General features: G+C 35.3%; 1 protein-coding gene across 3 annotated transcripts in view; it reads right to left on the minus strand.

The window, feature by feature from the left end:
* The window catches only part of FAF1 (Fas associated factor 1), a 474,879-nt gene that overhangs the window by 80,757 nt on the left and 367,751 nt on the right, over window positions 1-26,371 (minus strand). For all 3 annotated transcript variants that reach the window (XM_011227828.3, XM_034652358.1, XM_034652351.1), the window contains exons 14-15: window positions 12,218-12,354; window positions 8,045-8,133 (exon numbers count right to left, since the gene is read on the minus strand). In XM_011227828.3, coding sequence (XP_011226130.2) covers window positions 8,045-8,133; window positions 12,218-12,354 — 226 coding nt within the window. The remainder of the gene's footprint in view (window positions 1-8,044; window positions 8,134-12,217; window positions 12,355-26,371) is intronic.

Here is a 26,371-nt window from a genome sequence, read left to right on the forward strand (position 1 = left end):
GAGGAGCCTGATGTGGGGCTCGATCCCATAATGCCGGGATCACGCCCTGAGCCGAAGGCAGATGCTTAACAACTGTGCCACCCAGGCGCCCNGTTTCCTTGGCTGTGCAGAAGCTCTTTATCCTGATAAAGTCCCATAAGTTCATTTTATCTTTTATTTCTCTTGCCTTTGGAGATGTGTCGTGAAAAAGGTTGCTCTGGCCGATGTCATAGAAGTTGTTGCCTATGTTCTCCTCTAGAATTTTGATGGATTCCTGTCTCACATTGAGGTCTTTCATCCATTTGGAGTTTATTTTTGTGTATGGTGTGAGAGAGTGGTCAAGTTTCATTCTTTTGCATGTAGCTGTCCAATTTTCCCAGCACCATTTATTGAAGAGACTGTCTTTTTTCCACCGGATGTTTTTTCCTGCTTTATCAAAGATTAGTTGCCCAAAGAGCCGAGGGTCCATTTCTGGGTTCTCTATTCTGTTCCATTGGTCTATGTGTCTGTTTTTGTGCCACTACCATGCTGTCTTTGTGATCACAGCTTTGCACTATAGCTAGAAATCCAGCAACGTGATGCCCCTAGCTTTGTTTTCCCTTTTCAACATTTCCTTGGCTATTCGGGGCTTTTTCTGGTTCCACACAAATTTAAGAGCTATTTGTTCCAGTTCTTTGAAAAATGTCATTGGTATTTTGATCAGGATGGCATTGAAAGTGTAGATTGCTCTGGGTAGCACAGACATTTTAACTATGTTTATTCTTCCAATCCATGAGCACAGAATGTTTTTCCATCTTTTTGTGTCTTCTTCAATGTCTTTCATCAGTGTTCTGTAGTTTCTAGAATACAGATCCTTTACCTCTCTGGTTAAGTTAATTCCAAGATATCCTATGATTTTTGGTGCTATTGTAAATGGAATTGATTCCCTAATTTCTCTTTCTCCAGTCTCATTGTTTGTGTGTAGAAATGCAATTGATTGCTGAGCATTGATTTTGTATCCTGCCACATTACTGAATAGTTCTATGAGTTCTAGTAATTTGGGGGTGGAGTCTTTTGGGTTTTCTATATAAATTATCATGTCATCTGCGAAGAGAGACAGTTTGACTTCTTCTTTGCCAATTCGAATACCTTTTATTCTTTTTTGTTGTCTGATCGCTGTTGCAAGGACTTCTAGTACTATGTTGAATATTAATGGCGAGAGTGGGCATCCTTGTTGTGTTCCTGATCTTAAGGGAAAGGCTTTCAGTTTTCTCCATTGAGAATGATATTCACTGTAGGCTTTTCATAGATGGTTTTTGTGGAATTGAGGAAATGTACCCTCTATCTCTAAAATCTGAAGGGTTTTAATCAGGAAAGGATGCTGTATTTTGTCAAATGCTTTTTCTGCATCAATTGAAAGGATCATATGGTTCTTGTCTCTTCTCTTATTAATGTGATCTATCACACTGATGGATTTGCGAATGTTGAACCATCCTTGCATCCCAGGGATGAATCCCACTTGGTCTGATGGATAATCCTTTTAATGTACTGTTGGATCCTATTAGCTAGGATCTTGTTAAGAATTTTGGCATCCATATTCATCAGGGATATCGGTCTGTAATTCTCCTTTTTGATGGGGTCTTTGCCTGGTTTGGGGATCAAGGTAATACTGGCCTCACAGAAAATATGGTAACTATGTTTAATCATTTGAGGACTTTTATACTGTTTTCTAAAGCAGCTGCTCCATCTTATATTCCCACCAGCAGTCTATGAGGGTTCAAATTTTTCCATATGTTCACCAACACTTGTTATCTTCTGATTCCAGCCATTGCAGTTTGTGTGAGGTAGTATTATCTCATTGTGGTTTTGATTTTCATTTGCCTGATCATTAATGATGTGGAATATCATTTCATGTGCTTACTGGCCATTTGTATATCTCCCATGGAGAAATGTCTTTTCAGATCCTTTGCCCATTTTAAATGGGGTTAATTTTTCTTTTTATTATTGAGTCTTAAGAATTCTTTATATATTCTAGCTATAAGTCCTTTTCTCAAATACATTATTTGCGAAGATTTTCTCCCAATCTGTGGGTTGTCCTTTCACATTCTGAATGATGTCCTTTGAAGTATAGTTAGTTTGTCATCAGTACCAATTCTACCTCAACTTTTTAAGTGTAACTCAAAGTCTGCAACATAATCATTAAATTAAAAACTTCACTTATATATTTCTCACTGATAAACAGAATGAACAGTGATGACTACTTCTACGTTGTATACATACAAATAGCAATATGCCAAGAATGATTCTTATTCTGCACATCTTAGTGGTAATCTAACCATAAAGCAGCATAAAATGCAGAACATGGTCATTGCTCCTCCACAAACCATCCTATTGCCATTGCATGCCACCCAACAGTGTAATTTGAGAAAGTACTTTCCCAGGAAATCATTCTATTGTCTTGTTGAGTATTTTTTTTATTGCTAACTTTGGAGATGGATTTACAAGTTTCTTGCCAGTCGTGGGATTTGCATTCATTTTTACCGCAAGGAATGCAATTTGTAAACAATTTCTCATCTATGGTTTGGTCACCTCTCTGCCTTGCACAATAAAATTTTTTTTTTAGTGGTGTTATTTTTCTCTTGTTCTGAAAAAAATCTATTTATCAAAAAGTTAGGTCACTGGTCTTTATTTAATAATGAAACAAAAACTCTGAAGGCTTCATGCTTTTATGAAAAACCTCAGAAATCGTGGCACTAGTGGTAAATGGACTGTTTCTTCTATACAATCAACTTTCATATATTCACCTCTCAATCAAAAAAAAATTTCTTTTTTACGGCAGCTGGTATGAAATCATTATAATCAGAGTCAGCTGTCGTGGGATCTTCTATGCTAGCACTGGAATTCTCTAAATTACATTTACACTAATGTTGAATTAGTTTGAACTATGTTATACTGATTTACAATATTTATTGTGCTATTTTCACCATTACTTTTATGCTTCAATGAGCCACATTTCAGTCATGATCAATTTTGGGGAATTAAAAATATAACAAATTTAAGCAAGGAAAAATGAATGTAAATTTAACAATACCATGAGAATGACATGAAAGTTCAGAAGCCAAAGTAAACTGCCCCAGTTAAATGAATTTGTCTAAACAAAACAAAACATCCAATGCAATCTTTCTTGTACACGAGCAGTCTAATAAATTGTAACAGATATGATGAATGAAATGGGATTTGGAAGGATATCACAGTTTATTTTAATGTGAAATAAATGTTAACAAAGTTGATTACATTGCTTGTCATACCTAACTGCCTGGAATCCTTGGTAAATAGCTAAGTATTCTGGTAGTCTAGGAATCACACTGAGAAATACCTACGGCTGGCATGTAGCAGGAACCTGAAGAGTGGCTGTTATTATTACCTTCATTCTCACCTTTCTACCTGCCTCATAGCTTGCCCTGGAGAATGCAAGAGCCCTTCTATGTGCTCTACGTCAAGTTGCCTACACAGCATATCTAGCTCACTCTGACGAGTTGTTCCTGGGGCTTTATCTACTTGATTACTTCATAGACTATACTGGAACTGCTGTGTTGTAAGCTCAATGGCCCTATCTATCTTGCACACAGCTGTGGTACTGGTGCTTTATATGGTGTCTAGTACATAGGAAAAGATCAATAAATATTTATGAAATGAATATACAAATCAAGATGAGAGAAATTATTATCTTCTGTTATCTGGGACTAACTATGGAGAAAAAACACTGGATAAAGAATCCTTTTTAAAATATTTATGTACCCAACATAGGAGTACCTAAATATAGAAAACAAATATTAACAGATCTAAAAGGGAGAAAGAGACAGCAATACAATAATACTAGGGGACTTTACTACCCCAATTTCATCATTGGATAGATCATCCAGACAGAAAATCAATGAGGAAGCATTTGAATAAAATGATGTGTTTGGGCAGAGTGGACTTAAACATATATAGAACATTTTGTCCCAAAGCAACAGAATACACACTTGTCTCAAGCACATATGGAACACTGTCCAAGATAAACCATATGTTAGGGCACACACAAAAACATCTTAATAAATTTAAGAAGACTGAAATAATATCAAGCATCTCTTCCAACCAAAATGGTATGAAATTAGAAATCAATTACAAGAAGACAACTGTAATATTCACAAATATGTGGAGCTTAAACAACATACTGCTGAACAACCAATGGGTCAAAGAAGAAATTGAAGAAATAAAAAAATACCTTACGACAAATGAAAATGGAAATACAACGTACCAAAACTTATGGGACACTGCCAATGCAGTTATAAGCAAGCTCATAGTGTTAAATGCCTACATCAAGAAACAAGAAAGATCTCAAATAAACAATCTAACTTTATATTTCAAGGAACCAGAAAAAGGACAAAGCCCAAAGTTAACAGAAGGGAAAAAATGATAAAGATCAGAGCAGAAAGAAATGGAGACTAAAAGACAACAGGAAAGATCAGTGTGACTACATTTATCATGGTGATCACTGAATAATATATAGAATTACTGACTCAATGTTGTACACCTGAAACTAATAATTTTATGTCAATATTATTTCAATAAGAAATAAGATCAATGAAACTAAGAGCTGATTTTTTAAAAAGATAAACAAAATTAACAAGCCTTTAAATAGACTGACCAAGAAAAAAAGAGGACTCAAATAAATAAAATGAGAAAGGAAAGAGGAGATGTTACAATTAATAGTACAGAAATACAAAGGATTGTAAGACTACTATGAACCATTATGTGCTAGTATGCAAATAAATTAGATCATTTAAGAAGAAATGGATCAACTCCTTGAAATATATAACCTAATAAGACTGAATCAGGAAGAAACAGAAAATGGGGAAAGAAGTAATCTTTGCACCTATGATACTGAGAATTCTAAATAAATTAAGTGTTGAATGGATGAACAAAGAAATGAATGAAATAATAAACAGATTAAGAACTAAGTGTCATAAACTCTTAGTAATCAGAGGTTTCTGAATTACTAACAGCTAAAAAAATAGGGCATATGAAAATACCTGAATTTATTTACATGTTAGAAAGCATCTATTGTTTGGAACCAGGCTGTAAGCAAAAAGAGATGCTAAATGTTCTGATTCTAAACAGGCAACCATCATGTAGTGATATTGGCCAAAAAGCCTATGTTGTAGCAAAGTAACTCTGTCCCCAAGACTGAGCCCGGTGTTATATACTTGATAGATGCTCAGTAAACACTTAAAAAACCAAACTAATACCATTAATGAAAATGTCTGTGAAGAAAGCTATAGGCAGGTCTACCAAAACAAGAAGTTCATGTAATGTATACTTCCTGATTAGAAACAGAACAATTAGTGATATAAAGGTTAGTCTATTCTGCCATTAAAGAATGATTCAGAGTATGAATATGTTTGGGCTTGGTTTTATTTAATAAAAACACTGTATAGTATAGGTATCTCTGGTTGCACTAATACAATGGAATCATCGAAGTGATGGATGTTACTGAACCAAAGTTAAGTTTATATGAATTCAGGACTAGGAAGCCATCCTCCAAACCTGTTCATGAATTTGATTTTCATTGAAAGCTTAAGATAAAGTGTTACTTGAAATTCTTCTGAAGAGTAAAGGCAAATTCACAATTACAAGGGACAGTGTTTCTTGTCACATACTCAGCAGATACCAAATCCATTATGATCTATGCATAGTCCAAAACAAGTTTTTGAACCTAGAAAAGCTTTTCTTAGGAACTCTACTCTTGAACTGAATAACTTTCATGAAGACACTCTAAAAACAAAGAGAAATCCTTACCTCTTGCAGTTAAATTTCAATAAAAATTTCAATTATATGGAGCCTTGGATTTTTCCTGTAACCCTCATATTAAATTTTGTGCTCAGTATTAAAGGAATTAAAGTCAATTTCTTTACCAATGAATTATGAGGAACACAAATTAAGATGAAAGAATGAACTGGGAATATGCATGCAAATATTGTGCATTCATATTATTATACAGCATAATCTGTAAATCTAATACTAATGAGACTCAAGACTTAAATGGCTGAAGAATGTGTTTAGTGAATTATTGTCAATCAATGCCTCTATTCCAGGATAAACGTAATCTTGAATGGCAACACACCTATTATTACAAATTCCTAAGTAAGTACAGTGCTTCATTATTTTAAAATGTCACTGTCAATTTATACAGTAACAGATAAACATCTTTCCACCATATACCTGATTACCTTTTCTTTAGAGTAAATGAAACACTGACTATTAAGGAAAATTACAAACATCATTTTTCCAGCAATAAAAGAAACCTAATATGTATGAAACACTAAACTAGTTACAGGACTCCAAATGTTCATACTTGTTAATATGGACACATCAGGTTTTACACCACTGCAATACCAAAGAATTATTTTTTCAAGTAATATTATTTCATGTGACTTCTTCCAAGTACTAATTTATTCAATCATTTAATAAACATTTACTGAGTGCCTACTTTGTCCTAGGTACACTGTTAGAGAATACAGTTTTAAACATGAATATGATACAACTCTGGCTCTTAAACTCACAGTAGAATAGAAGAAAGAGACAAGCAAATTAGATAAAATACATAGTTCTACCTTATATTAAAAGTGTCTACATGTTTTCCACTTGCAATAGCTAATGGCTATTATATTGAAAACACTCACTATAGCTGGAAACGTTTCATCATTGCTCAGAAATTAAACTTTCCCTACTTGTCTATAAATTTTTTTTCAATTAAAAATACTAGAAAGGACAATTTAAGAAATACCTGTAAACAGAGCATCTCAAATTAACAAATGCTAACATGTGTTTCATATTTTATCTTTAGGCTATTCTCCAAATCCAGAACTTTTTGACTGATAAAGCACTAATAATTACTTAAGATTATTATAGGTCCTACTAGTCATGTGATCTTGGGTAAGTTAACTTAACCCTTTTGATTCTCAGTTTTCTCACTTGAAAACTGGAGATAATAGTACCAGTCTGTGCTAGACTATCTCCCATTTGTCCCTCAGTATCCATGCTCCACCTAACTTTTTGCCCAGGGAGGTTCTCTTGCCCTTCAGCTTCTGGTTGGGTTAGGTAGGTAGCATTAGCAGAAGAATATGGAAGGAAAGTAAAGCTAATCCCTAGTTTCCTCCCTAACAGGTCACCAAGCGCTGGCTATATTCCCTCTATCAGATATAGTCATCTCGATACACCACTCTCTCCAAGGCTTTTGGGCAGGTGGTAATGGCTCCCTTTAGCCCTAGAGTCGGTTCTATTCATTGCGGACTTCCATAAACCCTGCTCTTACCTTTATAAACAGTTCTCTTATTAAACTGTTCTCAAATAACCTAGTTTGGAAGTGCCATGTGTTTTCTGCCAGAACTCTGTGTGACTCATATACAACCTCATGGAGTTGTTTTCCGATCACATAAGATAATATACGCAAAGTGCTCAGCTCAGTGCTTAGCACATTATAAATATTCAGTAAGTGTTGACAACTATTGTCATTATCAATATTGCTGTTATTATTATTTTATCTGAGGTTCCGCATTCGTGCCATCAATACCGACTGAATATATTCAGGAGACTGAGAAACTCAGAATTCTGGAGATCTTTTACTAATTCTCACAGAGCTTCAAAAATGTAAAATGTATTTATTGCTAATCAACCTCAATATTTAAAAAGAGTAAGAGGATCTTGAAAGTGAGTGGAAAAAAAACCACATAGTGCACAGGATTCCCTGGACTGTCGTTGCTTTTGTAAATATGCTTCGGAATTCATTTCCTGCAAATTGACCTCCTGCCACCACTCCAAATCTAGCAAGTACAAATGTCCATAAAGTTAAACAAATTTTTGGGTCTTGGGGTCATGAAAAGAATGGACCGAAAGGTAAACCCAACGGCATAAAAGTCCTTGGTTAATCTGGAAATGCATCTTCATCATCCTTATTTATCAATCATGACATAGGCAAGCATCGCCATTTGACAAATTATTTCATCAAAACCCTATTAAAGGTCTACTTAACCTTTCATCTTACCTCATCCTTTATATCTTCCTGTTGTTGGGCTGTGAAGATCTCCATTGCAGCCATGAGTCTCATCATTAACTCATCCACTGTTGTGTTACCTAGCAACACATGGAGATTGCCAAACTTCACATTAGTAAAGTTATTATAAAATGGACAGTCATTCTAGAATTAATCAGTAAGAACTACAGTCTAATAAAAATGACAGACTACTATGCTAATACCTAGTTAAAATACTTTCATATTTTCACTGAAAAGTTTCATATGTTCACTGTGAAAGAGTAAAGCAGTATATAGGCAGTTGAAATGTCAAATACAGTAGATTTGAAGGAACTATCTGTTCATGAGAAAGATTTTCAGCTCTATGAAGAAGAATGTCAAAGTAATGAGAATCAAAAGTTCTTTCAAGTTATAGAAACATATCTACTTAAAAATACTAGCAACAACTACCATTTGTTTATATGCCAGTAATTAGGCTAAGCACTTGACATATATTAACTCATTTAACCTGTACAACAATTCTTTGAAGGTATCACTGGGATTTTGACTTTAAAGAGAAGTAAAATGAGGCTGTGAGAGCTGGAGCAGCCTGTGCAATCAAGGTCAGGCTGATTAAGTGGTGGGATGAGAATCTGAAACCAAATGAGTCTGACTCAAAAGCCTGCTCTCTTTGCCACCTCAATACACTATTTAGAATTACCTCCTACCATTAAAAATTCTTTGGTGAAGAAGATAGTAATTCATTTTCTGAAAAAAACAGTTCTTTTTTTGCCCAATTGATATTTTTCTCTTTCAGCTGCTTTCAAATGACTATACTATAAAGTTTGTAAGAGTATTTATTTAATTATCCAGTTAGTTGCCATACAATGTTATATTTGTTTTATGAGAGTATTAAAATGTTTGATTTTCCTTAGAGCTATTTTATTCCCTGTCCAAGGCCATAACAAAGACATAGCAGATATGTGCCATTTCCTGAGTGCACTCTCCTGTTGCTTGCTTTGGATACAACTACAACAGAGAAATCCATAAAGTTATATAAAGATATAACTATTCTTCTCTTCTTTCAAGACTATGGGCAAAGAACCCATCTTCCTCCAGAGTGTGAGAGGAGGTCTTCCTGTCCCGTTGATGGAACAGGACAACAAGTAGCAAGCATCCTTGTTGGTGTTATTCTGGAGTAGGGCTGGACTAACATGATCTTTCAATGGTCTGTTTCTCAATTTTCCTTATGACCACTGGCAGCATGTTAGGGAGCATCTGTGGTCCTCAACAAAAAAAATTCGGTCACATCAGTACTACACTCTCAATAAATGAGCTAGAGAACAAATATTATCTTGGTGTGATATCATGGTACTGAGAAAGCAGAACTGGTTTTGTAGTCATAGTTCTAACTCTAGTTCTGCTACTTACAAACTATATGATCTAGTACCTAGAAATCGCCTAGCCTATGACAAGGGCTTAACAAATATTCACTTAGCAAATGAATACATAAGTGAATGAGTGATCCTTTCTAAGGATCAATTCCCTTATCAGTAAAATGAAGATAATACTACCTCCGTATATAGTACACACGATCACTGGTAGTTATTTTGAATAGATATAATAACAAATGGCAAAAAATTTACGAGTGCCTTCAATGTAGATTTGGATACTGGGCAAATTTTTGAGTTTCCCTTTCTTATCTGCAAACTGTAGTGACTAACGCTCACAACACAGGATATGAATTCTTTATGGGGGGTACTAGAAAGGTGGTTACATACTGGCCATTCATTTTCAGGCTTAAGCCACTGCTTATCAACTATGCTTCAGTGCTAACGGTTAGGACTCACTACCAAACTGGACAAGACAGAGAAAAGGTACCAGTTAATGCAGTTCCAGACAAGCTTTTTCTTTATAACCTACTGTAGTGGTTTCAGAACTTGTTTATGCCCTTAACAACTATTGAGATCCTCAAGTTAAGTTTTATGTGGGTTATTGTTATCAACATTTACTGTGTTAGAAATTAAAGCTGAAATACTCAAAACATATTTATCAATTCATTAAAAAAAACAATAATAAACCCATTACACATTGATATAAATACCAGGTTTTTATGAAAAATGGCTCTATGTTCCAAAGGAAGAAGTTTAATGAGAAGAATGGTATTGTTTTAACATTTTTGCAAATGTTTTTAACATCCGGGTTAATAAAACATAACCAGATTCTCACATCTACTTCTATATTAAACCAGTTACAATATGTTGTCTCATGTCTTAGTTGAAATTTATGAAGCAAATCTGGCCTCACACAGATATATAGTTGAAAAAGGAAGGAGTATTTTAATAAATAATTGTAAATACTCTTTGATACACCCAAACTGACAAATAGAAGTTTCTTCAAGTATGTGAGGAATTTGAAACCATTAATGAACTTTTTGTACTTTGTTATATTAAGATCCACTGACCTATCTTGCTCTTTGAACGGATCTTTTACCTACACATAATTTTATAACATCGTGCACTGATCATGTGGAAAATACTGGTTTACTGACTTATGCATTTATCTTCAATGTTGACATAACTAATTATATGATATCAAAAAATCATATTTGTTAACATTACAACTGATATCATCAGAAAATTATTTAAGCTGTCAATATTATGGTGGAGGATATAACATTTTGCTTAAAAGCTCAAATTTTATCATTGGCAACAAGTACTGTCAGTTCTCTTTTCTTGAAGTGGTAAGCTTACTTTGTTCATTCTGAAGAAAATGTTTGCCAAATACCCAGGCTATCTAAGTATAGTTTGTCTGTCAGTTATTTTCAAGTAAAAATGATGTTCTATAAGAAAAAATGACTAGTAGTTCAGCTCAAGCACCCACACAAGTGCTTTTCTGAGACTACCTTTGTACCCTGACGTGCAGCAGAAATGCGTTCTCCATACCTCTTGTTGTAGCACACAAACTATAAAAAGGGTTAAAATTTAATAAAATAAATTTTTAATTGCACACAATGGAGGCAAAGAGTATGACTACTAGTATAGTTTTGGTCATGACCTTGATTTGTGTGAAGGTGCCAGTAGTTTTACACAACACTGATTTTGTGCCACCAGTGCAAATGTCAACACAGTAAAAAAAAAAAAAAAAAAAAAAAAAAAAAAAAAAAAAAAAAAAAAAAAAAAAAAAGGCAAAAAGGTAAAGTCCTTTTACTGTCATGAAAATAATTTGACCTCACGGATCCACTGAAAGGGTCTAGAGGACCTCCAGAACCATGGACCATATTTTGAGAACCACTATTATAATACTGCCTCTGATAGGGAAAACAGGAATGAAATATTTTTTCATTCTCCATTTACTCTATGCAATTCATTCCCCTGCAGATCTTCTTTAGCATTGTTTATGAAACTCAATGCTCTAGTTACAGAGCAAATATAAAATATTACAGCTTTTATTTTGAGTTTTAAAGGCACTAGAATTTATACTACACACCCCCATCATATTACCTGCTATAGAACTTTTGACTTAAATAGGGCTAAAAATAAAGTATCTCAAACACAAGCTTTAGCATGGAGCACTTGAAACATCTTTTTCCCTGGGGCATAGAAAAGATACACTGTTTTCAATTTAAGCTGTGCTATAAATAAGGTGATATTTTATAGTAATCCTTGGGGTTTATCAGTAACAGTAAAAAAAAATCATTCACTTTTTTTGTTTGTAAAGAATATGCAATGTGATTAAATTCATAAGCATCCTATAGCTTCATGCCTTACTGTTGCATCCTAGACACAGATTCATACTATGTGAACAATTAATTTGCAATATCCAGTCACTGGCTTTTCTAATCAACCTTCAACTGATCAACATTATAGCAAGAAATCAATACATGTGTAAGAAATGTCATATTTGACTACTGATTATGATTGCTAGTTTAGAGAATTTAGCAATTCTGAACATTTAACATGATTATGCTCTGTCCAAAGGGCTGTGCAACTTCATTAAGAAATTTCTGTTTGATTTTCGTGCAGCTTATTTCATTTTTCATAGATCCTATACTTTTTGAAGATATTCTTCTTTAGGATATTCTGTGTTTGAAAATACAAAGATATTCACCCATACAGAGAATTATAGTCAACTATGATGGTAAATATTATAAAGTTATCACATACACAAGAAGATACTCTACTCCCCTTGTGACATGTACTTTACCTTGTATCACATTTAACACTTCATTAGATGATCGCTTTCCCATAATAATCAGAAAAAGTGGAAACTGATCTGTTTTTTGAGTCCGAATGGTTTGTGCAACAACACTGCCAAAATGTCTATTGCACATTGTCAGAAATCTAAAATGAGACAAAAGCCAAAGTAAATTTCATTTTAGAGTTTAATAAATTTACTAGTACCCCAACAAAAAACTCACTGTTTTGCTAATTATGTTAGTAATAATTAGACAGTCTTTCTGATATCAATATATAAAATCTTGCTATATTGAGTTTTCGACTACATCTTAAACGATACAGAAATGAGTATCATATAGAAAAGCAGGCAGCACATCCTATATGCTGTCTGGGGCTGACAGCACAGGATTCTTAGCCTTAAACACTGCAAGCTATACTGACCTAGACTATGAGAAAAATAAAAAAACTGAATTTTAAGAGGAATTTCTTAAACAGGACAAATATCGTATGGTACAAAGTTAAATTGACTGGCAGCATCCTAGTCTAAACAGGATTTAGCAACATTTTCACAAGTCTTTAGAATCAAGAATTGTACTTTAGAATTGTGTTTTCTCCAGTAGTAGCAGGTCTTCTGGTTTCATACTTACCATGGGATAAAAATAATAATTCTAAGCTTTTGACCAAAAAAAGCTCAGAGATATTAGCATACTGAAGTCTAGCATTAGTATTCTTAACACGATCTGGAATAAATGAAAAAACTGATAAAGCTTTTCTCTTCTATTAGAGGACTGTTTGAAATTAGCATTTCTTTCAAGAGAAAAGGGTAGCTTATGATATGTTTTCAGATCTGATGGTAAAAAGTAAATGTCATAATAATAATGAATTATGAAAGACCAAATGCAAATATAGAATGCTTTAATAAGATCCAATTTAATAAAGTCTGTAAAAATAATGGACTTTTAATAACACAGGTCACAAAAGGCAAAACAGTGGAAATTCTGGGGACTAGCCACTGGTACTGGCTTATTAATTCTTAATTATGTTCATGAAAGGCAACTTAAATCGTGTGTTTTCTTATGCCTTATGATAATATTGTAGGTAACAACTCCTCTGAAATGTATGTTCTAGATGATGAGCAAAATCCTGTTGTCACATGCATTAGAAGGTAAATCTATTTGAAAAGACAAACGGCATTAAAATGTCATGTGCTCAGATTCATTTGATAACCAAATTCAAAACAGAATCAAACCTCTTAATTTTTAAAGCCAATATATCTCTTGTCTATAGAAATTCATTCCAGAAATTTAGGCTGAATCCTCCACAAACCTGTCTTGTGACTACAGAAAGTAGACCATGTTAAGGGCCACTAGAACTGTCAGCAAGAGTGTCGACAAGTTAGCACCACCGCAATAAGTTCATTGGGAGGTAGTTTCATATTTACATTTAGAGCAGCAATAACCAGACCTCATGGCAATTTGAAATGACAAGGCCCTAAGAAATCCATTGTTGGCCATGAAATATCAGTGCTCCCATGAAAATTCAGATCCTCACATTCCAGAACTATTACACGATAAAAGGTACTCAAGCAGCCTAAGCCTCTGGTACCAAATTTCACACCCATATAGCTTTAATTCATCAATAGAAATGTGTAGATCAGGACACTAGAAAGTTCGGATCTCATTTTTTTTTTCTGCTCTTATGAAAATATTTGAAGTCAATCTTGATCCTGATTTGATCACTGTCAACCTCTGAATTTACAGATGTCAAAAAACAGTTGGAATGTCATTCCCTGCAAAAAGGAGAAAATAAGTCCTTGTTGCTTTCACATCAATGGATTAAGTGGATATCACACAGTAGATGCCCATCATAGCACTAGCCTCACAAGTGATATTAAATACTGCCTAACCAGGATACCCCCAAAAAAGGAAGGGAGGAAAGAAGCCAGGAAGGAAGGAAGGAGAGAAAAGGAAGAAAAGAAAGAGAGAGGGAGGGAGGGAGGCGGGCAGGCAGATAGACTGGCTAGCTTAGTGGTTTAAAGAAATCAATTTCAAGATAATTGTGTCTCAAAATTGTGTACTTCCCAAATCGTCTGTTTATGAAAATGAGCTAGAAGAGAAAATAATAATGAAAATATAGGTATCTTATTGGGTTTAAATTAATATACAAAAGAAATTTCAAAACTTCACAAAACATATTCAAGAGAGAGAGAGCCTTCAAAGGCACATTAGCTGTTCAATTAACTATAAAAAACAACAAAGTGATCAGTTTTTACCAGGTATTGACAAATCATTCTAATGTTTTGGAAGTAGCTGAGAAATACACAGGGATCCCGCAGCCAGTTGATGCTTTCTAGTGGCCTTAACTAACAATCTGTTCTAATCAAAGAGAGACTTTGTTAAAATTTTAATTAATCTAATTAATCTTCCTAAGATCTGAATCATGTTTACTTTGAGATTTTCAAATTACAATCATCGAGAGCCTGTAGGGCCAATGGACAGCCCCAAATTACAAAATTCCTACTTATGAGTTCCTTCCATTACAATTTACAAAAACCTCACAATGCAGATATCAAATCTTTCTCATGGCTGGGGACTCTGCTTCTTCCTCTCTACATCATTCACAGCACAAAGTTACCATTCATAGCACACTACCAACTGCAAAAATCCAATTCAAAACATCAGCACAAAAACAGACGAGGGAAAAACAAATTGTTTCAAGAGAAAAAAATGTGGTTCTTATAACTGTGGCATTTTCTTCCTTTTTAAAGAGATAAAAGTGTGCCAGTGCACCTAATGGTGGCACCAACCTTGTCAGCCAAACTGCATATGGTGTTCATGAGAGTCAGGTGACGTGAAGGGATAAATGGTTTCCACAGCAACTGGATTCCTGCAATCTCAAAACCAAAAGGGGAAGCAACGGCAACTGTTCTGTGGCAAGGAGAAATGGCTTTGTTTTTTAATTTAAAAAAATTTAAATAAATGAAACAACTTACTCATCACGTATCTATTTGAGGAGAGGGAATACGTTGCCAAATCAACCCCCAAAACCAAAAGCTAAAGTGACAAATTTGAAAAGACAAAGAACAAATGACTTCACTAAGAGGGTAAAATGAAGGTAGGAGGAGGGGGCTAGAGAGGAAGGGGAAGAACAACGAAGGTTGAGAAAATGAATGAGGAGAAAACAGTTAATCACAAATCAGGTACAATAAAGCAACTCATTGGTCCCTGGGGGCTGGGTGGTGGTGGTAGTGGGGTTAGGGAGTGAGAAGTCTCAAACTTCTGCCTTGCTGAAGAAACAAAATATAATTAGTAGCTCATATTCACCAGTTCTTGTTATTAGAAATCTAAAATTAGAAAGATACAATCTTTATCTTTAAATCTGAAGTTTGGGGAGAAAAATAAGCAGAACATCTAATGGCTAGCATATATTAACCATTAGTAAAATTTTCAGTCTCTGAAAATTTATATCTTTTCTATCTTGCTAATGGAAACCAGGATTAGTAATAAATCAGATGTGGGAAAAAGTAATCTCATTTTAATTCAAAACAGGATATAGTTTAGTTTCTTTCAAAGTCATAATTAAACGAGTCACTGACTTGTACTAAGTTGTACTCCAACATTAAACATATACTAAAGGAAACAGCAAATTAGGGGGAGAGTGGTGAAATTCTGCAAACATTTACTGACTACCTACAATATACCAGGTAATGTAAAAGGAGGCACATATGCTAAAAAATGAAAGCCGAAAACTGCTAATGACTCTGTGGGAGGCTTTCTGATTATTACACTTCAATATGACCTCCAAAGAAGCCTCGGATGTAAAATGGGAATAACACTTACTTTTAAAACACGTATTCTTGTAAGATACAAAAAGTTTACTCAGAATTATGTTCAAAATATGACATGCCCTTAACATTGGTAGCTATTTTATTATTAATTGCATAATGATATTTAACATTTTTATCACAACTACTCTCAGGATTAAAATGATAGCTTATATCTATGGGGCAATATTGAAAGATATTTTGCCTAGTAAGAATTGTTGACTAAAAAAAAACAGTCACTGGTTTTATTTTCATTTAGAGAATGAAAGGGCAAGTATTGCTATTTGGAAAGTAAGAAAATACATGATGCTGCAGCTGTGTTATACTACAAAACTTTTAAAAGTGAATATTAGAGGCACAATATAGTTATATAGCTAAATCTGCTTTTCTAAACTTACTTATCTTTAAAGAAAAATGAAATAAGAAAGTGGATACAGAACTAAAATAACTATTTTTTAATTAAGAAGCCTCTTCCCTTTAAACCAGACCAAATAGCAGTTTTTGCTACAGTAATCTCATTACTTACACATATTCATTCATGTATGAGGGTTTTTTTTTCATCATCAGTAGAAAAATCAGAACATAAGATAGAGAAAGGACCCTAGAGATCATCTACCTATCTAGGCAACACACAATTTTCCTTTCTTCCCCTTTTCGCTTTAATAGGAAAATTAAAGCCAAGGTTCTTTAATGTGTGAAGTGAGACTTACCAAGTTACTAGCACTGCCAAGCACACCAAAAACAGGTCAGCCAAACAGTTTTGTCTCCTACCGCAACATCATTTCTGTGAGTCTGCAATACCTATCCAATTGTTCAGCTCATTTCTGGAGTTCCCATTGGGAATGACCTTCAGCATCCCTGGCACATGCCCCTTTGTCCTTTGAGGGTGGCTTTGATTTTTGTAAATAGTCTTACCTCTGATTCAAACTGAGTTAGGTAAACAAGGTACATGACTAAGTTGGGAGACACATACAGGCAGTGATCTCCAAACTTTAATGGCTTAGGAATCACCTAGGGAGTTAAAAAATTTTTTTTTCAAGATTCATTCATTCGTTCATTCATTCATTTTGAGAGAGAGAGCATGCCAGTGCACAAGCGGGAAGGGCAGAGGGAGAGAGACTCTGAAGCAGACTCCACGCTGAGCACGGAGCCCAACATGGGGCTCAATCTCATGACCCTGAGATCACGACCTGAGCCAAAACCAGGAGTTGGTCGATTAACCAACTGCACCACCCAGATGCCCTTAGGGGGTTTATTCTCAAAGGCAAGTTCCTCAGCCCCATCCCTCAGATTCTGATTCAGTAAATCTGGAGAAAGGCCCAGGAAACTGCCTGTTTTAATAAGCTGCCAACCCACCCAGGTGATTCTGATGTAAGTGATCAATGGACCACACCGAGAAACACTGCTTTCAGGACACAGGACTGCTTTCCTTGTAAGGCTTTAAGCTGTCTCAGAATGCAGTTCTTTAAGAAGTTGTCCCCAAAATGTTTTGGGCAATGGCAGCTTCAGTGGAGCATGTATCTATTCTCCTGAGGTGTTGACCACATTGAAGATGTTAATTTTCACTTGCTTCATTTGTATAGGTGAACTGCAATGCCTCTGTGAGACAAAAATAGACCTCGAAAGCTATAGGTGATAAGAGAAAAACAAAGCAGGGAAGGGGAGGCTGCAATATAGTCAGGGAACATCTCACTGAAAAGTTGGTATTTGGTTAAAGACTCTAAAGAGGTGAAGGAGGACGTGAAACACATATCTCTGGGAAGAGAGTACCTAGCATATTTTAAAGGTAAAAAGGAAGTTAGTACAGCTACAGCAGAGTGAAGCATAAAAGACAAAATTGGTAATTTTGACTATTTCTATATGGTAAAAAACAGCTTAACAAGGCCAAAAGGTAAATGATAAACGGGAAAAATTCTGAATTTCAAAGCACAGAAAAAGGACTAATTTCCCTAAAGTACAAAGAACTCTTATACAATAAGGAAAAGCTCAAAAAACAATGTATCAAGACAGCTCCCAGAAATGGAAATAGTAGTGGCTCATAAATATATGAAAAGATACTCAAAATAACTCATAATGAATTAACTTCTAATGAAAGCTACACTAAGAGGGACCCCTGGCTGGCTCAGTTGCTGGAGTGTGCAACTCTTGATCTTGGGATTGTGAATTCCAGCCCCACACTGGGTGTAGGGATTGCTTAAATAAATAAATAAACTTAAAAAAAATAAAGCTACACTATGAAACTATTTTTCATCTGTCAAATTAATAAAGCAAGGTTATAGGGAAACAGGCACTACTGTACACTGTTAGTCGGAGTGATATTGGTATCAACTCCCTTGTAGGCAATTTGCCAGCATCTATGAAAATTAACGGTGCACACATACCCTTTTTTTCTTCCAAGTTTTTATTTAAATTCCAGTTAGTTAACATACAGTGTAATATTAGTTTCAGGTGTAGGATTTAGTGTTCATTACTTACATACAGCACCCAGTGCTCATCACAAGTGCCCTCCTTAATACCCATCACCCATTTAACCCATTTCTCGCCCACCTCCTCTCCACCCACCCTCACTTTGTTCTCTATAGTTAAGAGTCTGTTTTATGGCTTGCCTCCCCCCCACCACGCCTTTATTCATCTGTTAAAGAATGCACACATAGTCTTAACCTAGCACTCCTACGACTGGGAATTTAGTCTAGATATATTTTCATGTGGGAAATCATCTATGTGTACTGTTGCTATTGAATTGTGATAGCAGAATACTGTATGTACATTTGTAGGATCTTATTAAATAAATTATAGTATCTTATGGAATTTAAAGGGGTAATACTTAGCCACAAAACAAAGAGTTCTTTATGAACTGATATGGAATACCTTTAACATATAATGTTAGTGGAAAAAGCAGGGTGTTGAGTAGTGTTTACCAATTGTGTAAAACTGGGGAAAAGTAAGTATATATTTGCTTGTTTATATATAAAATAATCTCTGGATGGATAAATAAGAAACTTGTAACAGTGCCTCTGGGGAGGGTAATTTAGAGTCAGGGGTAAGTACAAGACTTTTCATTTCCTTCCTTTTTATGCCTTTTGAGTTTTGATTAACGTGAATATATAAGCCAGTCATGAAATAAATATAAAATCTGAAAGATAGTAAGTCCGTTATAAAAGTAAAGAAAAACTGCATGTAATATCAATTCCATAAACGTTTTTAAAATTTAAATTCAGTTAATTAACATATAGTGTATTATTAGTTTCTGAGGTGGAGTTCAGTGATTCATCAGTTGTATATAGCATCCAGTGCTCATTACATCACATGCCCTCCCTAATGCCCATCACCCGGTTACCCCATCCCCCACACTCCACGTCCCTCCATCAACCCTCAGTTTGTTTCCTATGGTTAAAAGTCTCTTATGGTTTGTCTCCCTCTCTGATTTCGTCTTGTTTTATTTTTCCCTCCCTTCCTCTATGCTCCTCTGTTTTGTTTCTTAAAGCGCACATGAGTAAAATCATATGGTAATTGTCTTTCTCTGACTGACTTATTTCACTTAGCATAATACCCTCTAGTTCCATCCACATTGTTGCAAATGGCAAGATTTCTTTTTTTCTTTTTCATGGCTGAATAATATTGCATTACATATGTGTGTGTGTGTGTGTATCCCACATCTTCTTTATCCATTCATCTGTCGATAGACATCTGGACTCTTTCCATAGTTTGGCTATTGTGGACATTGCTGCTATAAACATTGGGGTGCAGATGCCCCTTCAGATCACATTTGTATTTTGGGGTCTATAGTTGACAGTGCAATTGCTGGGTGGTAGGGTAGCTCTATTTTTAGCTTCTTGAAGAGCCTCCATACTGTTTTCAGAGAGGCTGTACCAGTCTGCATTCCCACTGGCGGTCTAAGAGGGTTTCCCTTTCTCCATATCCTCACCAACATCTGTTGTTTCCTGACTTGTTAATTTTAGCCATTCTGACTGGTGTGAGGTAGTATCTCATTGTGGCTTTGATTTGTATTTCCCTGAAGCTGAATGATGTTGAACATTTTTTCATGTGTCTGTTGGCCATTTGTAGGTCTTCTTTGGAGAGATGTCCGTTCATGTCTTCTGCCCATTTCTTGACTGGATTATTTGTTCTTTGGGTGTTGAGTTTGGTAAGTTCTTTATAGATTTTGGATACTAAGCCTTTATCTGATAAAACATTAGCAAATACTTTCTCCCATTCTGTAGGTTGTCTTTTGGTTTCATTGACTGTTTCCTTTGCTGTGCAAAAGCTTTTTATCTTGATGGAGTCCCAACAGCTCATTTTTGTCTTTGTTTCCCTTGCCTTTGGAGATGTGTCTAGCCTAAAGTTGCTGTGGTCAAGGCCACAGAGATTGTTGCTTGTGTTCTCTTCTAGGATGTTGATGGATTCCGGTCTCACATTTAGGTCTTTCATCCATTTTGAGTCTACTTTTGTGTATGGTGTAAGAAAATGGTCCAGTTTCATTCTTGGGCATGTGGCTGTCCAATTTTCCCAATACCATTTGTTGAAGAGACTGTCTTTTTTCCATTGGATATTCTTTCCTTCTTTGTTGAAGATTAGTTGACCACAGAGTTGAGTGTCCATTTCTGAGTTCTCTATTCTGTTCCATTGATCTATGTGTCTGTTTTTGTGCCGGTATCATACTGTCTTGGTGATTATAGCTCTGTAATATAGTTTGTAGTCCAGAATTGTGATGTCATCAGCTTTTGTCTTCTTTTTTGACTTTTCTTTGGCTCTTTGGGGTCTTTTCTGGTTCCATACAAATTTTAGGGTTGTTTGTTCCAGCTCTCTGAAAAATATTGACGTATTTTAACAGGAACTGCATTGAACATATGGATTGGTCTGAGAAGCACAGACATTTTAACAATATTTATTCTTCCAATCCATGAGCATGGAATGTCTTTCCATTTCTTTGTGTCTTCCTCAATTTTTTTCATGAGTGTTCTCCAGTTTTCAGAGTATAGATCCTTGACCACTTTGATTAGGTTTATTCCTAGGTATTTGATGATTTTTGGTGCAATTGTAAATGGGATTCCTTAATTCTCTTTCTTCTCTCTCATTGTTAGTGTATAGAAATGCAACTGACTTCTGTGCACTGATTTTATATCCTGCCACTTTGCTGAATTCCTGTATGAGTTCTTGCAATTTTGGGGTGGAGTCTTTGGGTTTTCCACATACAGTATCACAATTCCATAAACTTTCAACACAATGTTAATCACATTTGTCTATCTCTTATTGGTCTTTTGTTCAAATATATCTTTTCATTTTTGGGGTAATCACTATATGAATGAATACAACCTTTCAGCCTTCTATGCAATAGTAATTGAGCTGGCATGTTATGTAATTGTTTGAATAATACTCCATTGAGTAGATATATACGTTGCTATATTCATAACTATTCACCTACTGCTAGATTTTTCTTTCTAGTTTTTTATCATCATAAATAATACTGGGATAAATAACCAGAAGTCTTTCCTTAAGATAAAAAGTCTATATAGTGGAATTACAGGGTAAAAGGTAGAATCATTTAATGACTATTGATCCATATTATCAGTATGTATCAATCGTTTCCTAAAAGGATAGTAAAATGTATCTCCATGAAAATGCACACACAGTATGCCTGTTAGAACACAGCCAAACTAAAGGCAAATTTAAGAAAACACAGGTGAGATTTTGGGAAGATTTAATCTAAAATGCATCCCTCACCTGTCTGAGGTTTATTAGACTTCCAAGTAACAGTAAACTGTTAAATTGTCTCAATTGATTAGTAGTCAGAGTTTTAAAAAACCAATTAACCTCTTAATTTATCTCCTTATTTCGCTCAAGTGAAAAGGCTTTGAGGCACTGACAGTTTAATGACTACAGGGTCATTACTTATACTAATTTTTTAGAAGGACAATAATCATAAATAGGTAATTGGCTTTTTTTCACCACCAGTAAGAACATAAGCATTTATTTTAAGTACCCTGTATAAATCTTAGTTGGGAGGAATAACAGAGAATATCTAATCCAATCTCTTATCAAATGCAAAACTTCCTCCTCTAGCAATGAAAAGAGAAGATTCATTTTCCAGGAGCTGTATAAGAGAGCAAATTTATGTTAAATGATAGATACTATTTCTTCTGTGTTCTGCCTTTTACCAATCAATCAATCTTTAGGAGGGCCTACTAAATAGATGACAAGATAAATCATGGTTTCTGTCCTAAAGATACTAAGGATATTTTGGGTTTGGTAAATCAAGGCCCATAAACAGGAAACATAATGCGATATTTATTTATTTATTTATTTATTTATTTTTTAAAGATTTTATTTATTTATTTGACAGAGATAGAGACAGCCAGCGAGAGAGGGAACACAAGCAGGGGGAGTGGGAGAGGAAGAAGCAGGCTCATAGCAGAGGAGCCTGATGTGGGGCTCGATCCCATAACGCCGGGATCACGCCCTGAGCCGAAGGCAGACGCTCAACCGCTGTGCCACCCAGGCGCCCCCATAATGCGATATTTAACTCGGGCCTGGATTTACTGGTTCAGATAAAGTGATGGAGAGAATCAGAGAAGGGAATGGGAGCCCAGAAGTCAGGGAGAACTTTGTGTTCCATGATGGTACTCCTGGACTGCTATTACAAGGACAGGAATCATCGCTTATTCACCTCTGTGCTCCTAACACCTAGTGATTAATTATATTGTTACATATGTCAAATCAGCTTTCGTAACTTACATCTCCACCATAACAATGTTGATCATACAACTTTCCTTTTCCTCTTCCAACCACTTCTGAAATCAATTTAATTAAGACAGCTGGCATGAATTACTAACATGGTCTCTAAGGGCTCTTCCACTGTGCTTCTATCAACTGTAGGTCATTTGGACCCTCAAAATAAGCAAGTATTGGTCCACAAGTTCATGACTTTAAGCTTCCCTTCTGATTTTTTAGCATACTGCAGTTTTTACATAATTTCATCTTGTCACTACTCACTGAAATGTGATTTAAAAGAGGTGTAAAATATTCAAACATTAACATAATAGGGGTGCCTGGGTGGCTCAGTCTGTTAAGTGTTGGACTCTTGGTTTTGGCTCAGGTCATGATCTCATGGGTTGTGGGATCAAGCCCCACACTGGGCTCTGTGCTCAGTGTGGAGTCTCCTTAAGATTCTCTGTCCCAATAATGAATCATGGAACATTACATCAAAAACTAAGGATATACTGTATGGTGACTAACATAACATAATAAAAAATTATTAAAAAAAAAAAGATTCTCTCTCCCTCTTCCTCTGCCCCTCCCCCCATTTTCTCTCTCTCTCTCTCAAAAAAATAAAGTCTTTAAAAATTAGCATATTAAAGAAAGTAGGGATTATTGCAAGCAGCATAATTCTGTAGGAAGAACAGATTTAGGCATCAAATAAACCTGATTTTGTCACTTACTGGTTCTTTCTCTGGATAACTTAATTGTTCTGAGCCTTGGCTTTCTCATATATAAATTGAAGATAATGATACCTGTTTTTAGAATTGGTCTGCAGATTACTTAATATTTTTTATCCTTTCTTTTATGTGCTTCAGACTCACACCACTAAACAAGGAGTTATGCTTAGCACCACGCTTGGCACTGTATTATATTGCTTTACAACTTCTACAGTATGCATTAGCATCCTTGTAACATAAGATCATGGCCTAGTCTAGGGTAGAGATTTGAAGATAGCTATTTTTTCATATTGTCATGTTCCCTGATTTCTTTCCTCCCCCTGCAAAATTTGGAGACTTTATAATTTTATTATTATCTAAAAACTTTTCAGCATGATTTATTTCAGAGTTGGTTGGCTTTTCTTGGAACATTGACATTTATACATAATTTCTTTATGTATTTGATTATTTATTTTTTTAAGATTTTATTTGAGATAGAGTGAGAGCGAGAGCAAGAGAGAGATCACGAGCAGGGGGGAAGGGTAGAGGGACTCCGCAGTGAGCAAGGAGCCCAATGGAGGACTGGATCCCAGGGTCCTGGGATCATGACCTGAGCCAAAGGCAGGTGCTTAACCAACCGAGCCACTCAGGTGCCCTGTTGATGTTTTAAAAAGTTTTTATTTAAATTCCAGTTAGTTAACATACAGTGTAATATTAGTTTCAGGTGTACAATATAGTGATTCAGCACTTCCATACAACACGCAGTGCTCATCACCACAAGTGTACTCCTTAGTCCCCATCACCTATTTGGCCCATCTCCCCCCACCCACCTCCATCCTAATGGATAAAAAAAAAATGTGGGAGAGTATAAGCAGAACTCTCATACATAGGAAGAAAGTCTTTAAAAGATGAATGACCAATAGTCCAATATATTAGCATCTCAGTCACTCACTAAAGCTTTCAAGCAAGAAACGATTACAGTACAGCACTTAGCAAAGGTCACTCAAGACAGCTGATGTGTGACAAAGAGAATTGAATGGACAGGTTGACTACATAGGCTTTTCCTTTAAGTTCTATACCAGCTATGAGTCAGATCATCAAAAAGGAATATTTAAGGACCATATCACCTAAGCTCCCTAAAAATATTACCATTACTTAAAAAATATTTAATACAAAGCCCTCTGCTTCTAGAGGATTGATATAAGAAGCATCTATTTAAATTTAAAATAATCTGTCATATGCAAAACAACAGCAAAAAATAATCGTCTATTTTATCTCTTAAATGACTCTCAAGTAGACAATTATGCAAAAAAATTCTCTTGAATTCAGTGCCAGGAAATCTTGAGATGAACTGGTAATTCTTTTTTATTAGTCAATGAGAACTATAAACAGTAAACTGTAAACTCCAGGACATAACTGTACCTGGCACGTAGTAGAAACTCAATAAATATATATATTGGATGGATAGATGATTAAATGAGGATATGCCTATCACATTTCCTTTTTCTCCTAAGCTGCCAGAATTACAGAGCTGAATTCAGTGTTTATGTACAAAACTTAATCACCCCAGGTATTTATAATATTTAATGGATGGATAAGTTACTGAAGAAAGAAATGGATAGGTAGCAGAATAAATGGGTCAGTAAAAAGCTAGCATGAATGATGATAAAAATGACTATCATCTGAGGAATCTGCCTCCCTAAAGACAAGCAAATGCCATGAGTTTCAAAAAGTACAGATCAGTAAACTTGACCTCAGTCCTCTACAAAAGCTAGAAAAGTCACTTAGACAAATGGCTTATGAATAATTAGAATACTGTAGTGATGACTAGGAGGCAGCATGGGTTATTAAGAACATGATAAACCTAACTAACTATGAGGTTAGCAGGCTGAGAACTCACGAGCATTCCTTAAGCTTCGACTATCTGGACTCCAGTAAGAAGTGACGAGGTATCTCAAAGTATCCCTCAGGGTAAGATTCAGAAATGTAGGCTAAGTGGGATAAATCCTTTGTCACCGAGAAATTGAACCTATAGAGTGCTACCAAAATGGAGGTGGTTTCAAACAGCTTACCATTTGGCTTTGTCAACCTTCTCATAAATGTCTGAGATAAAGAAATAAAATATACATATATAGATAAAATGCACTGGGCACTTACTCTGTGCCAGACTTTTCAAAAATCAATTATCCCACTTATTTCTAACAACAACTCTAAGGGATGTAGTTTCGTTTTTTTTTTTTTAAAGATTTTATTTATTTATTCGACAGAGATAGAGACAGCCAGCGAAAGAGGGAACACAAGCAGGGGGAGTGGGAGAGGAAGAAGCAGGCTCATAGCAGAGGAGCCTGATGTGGGGCTCGATCCCATAACACCGGGATCACGTCCTGAGCCTAAGGCAGATGCTTAACTGCTGTGCCACCCAGGCGCCCCTAAGGGATGTAGTTTTTAATCTCCATTTTCCAATACAGAAACTGCAACTTAGAGGGTTTAAGCAACTTGCTCAAGGTCACTATGGTGGCCTATAGGCATAGCTAAAATTCCAATTCTAGTTTGAATAAATCCAAATTAATCCATACTCAACCATTACACTGTTTCACATTTTTATATTATCCAACAAGTAATTATTGAGTATTGCAGTAAGAAACAAAGTGAAGAAGATTGATGTAATTTTTGCCCTTAGGAATCCTACATTCTAATGGAAGAATTAGAAAACAAAATTTTAATAAGCAAAATAGCAGCTTATTATGAAAAGTTCTAAGAGAGTTCTATGAAAGAGAATGATGGTGAAGAAGCTTTCTCTAAAAAGGTTCAACAGGCCTTTTTGAAAAGTAGACATTTACATTGAGGCCTGAAGAAAGAAAATTAAGAGTCATTTCTATCTAATGACTTCTGTTTTCTTAGTCAACTAATGAGGACAGCTGGGAAAGGGAGAAGCGAGGGACATAAG

The sequence above is a fragment of the Ailuropoda melanoleuca genome, chromosome 2 (genome assembly GCF_002007445.2).
Source record: "Ailuropoda melanoleuca isolate Jingjing chromosome 2, ASM200744v2, whole genome shotgun sequence".
In the NCBI taxonomy this organism is placed as follows: Eukaryota; Metazoa; Chordata; class Mammalia; order Carnivora; family Ursidae; genus Ailuropoda; species Ailuropoda melanoleuca.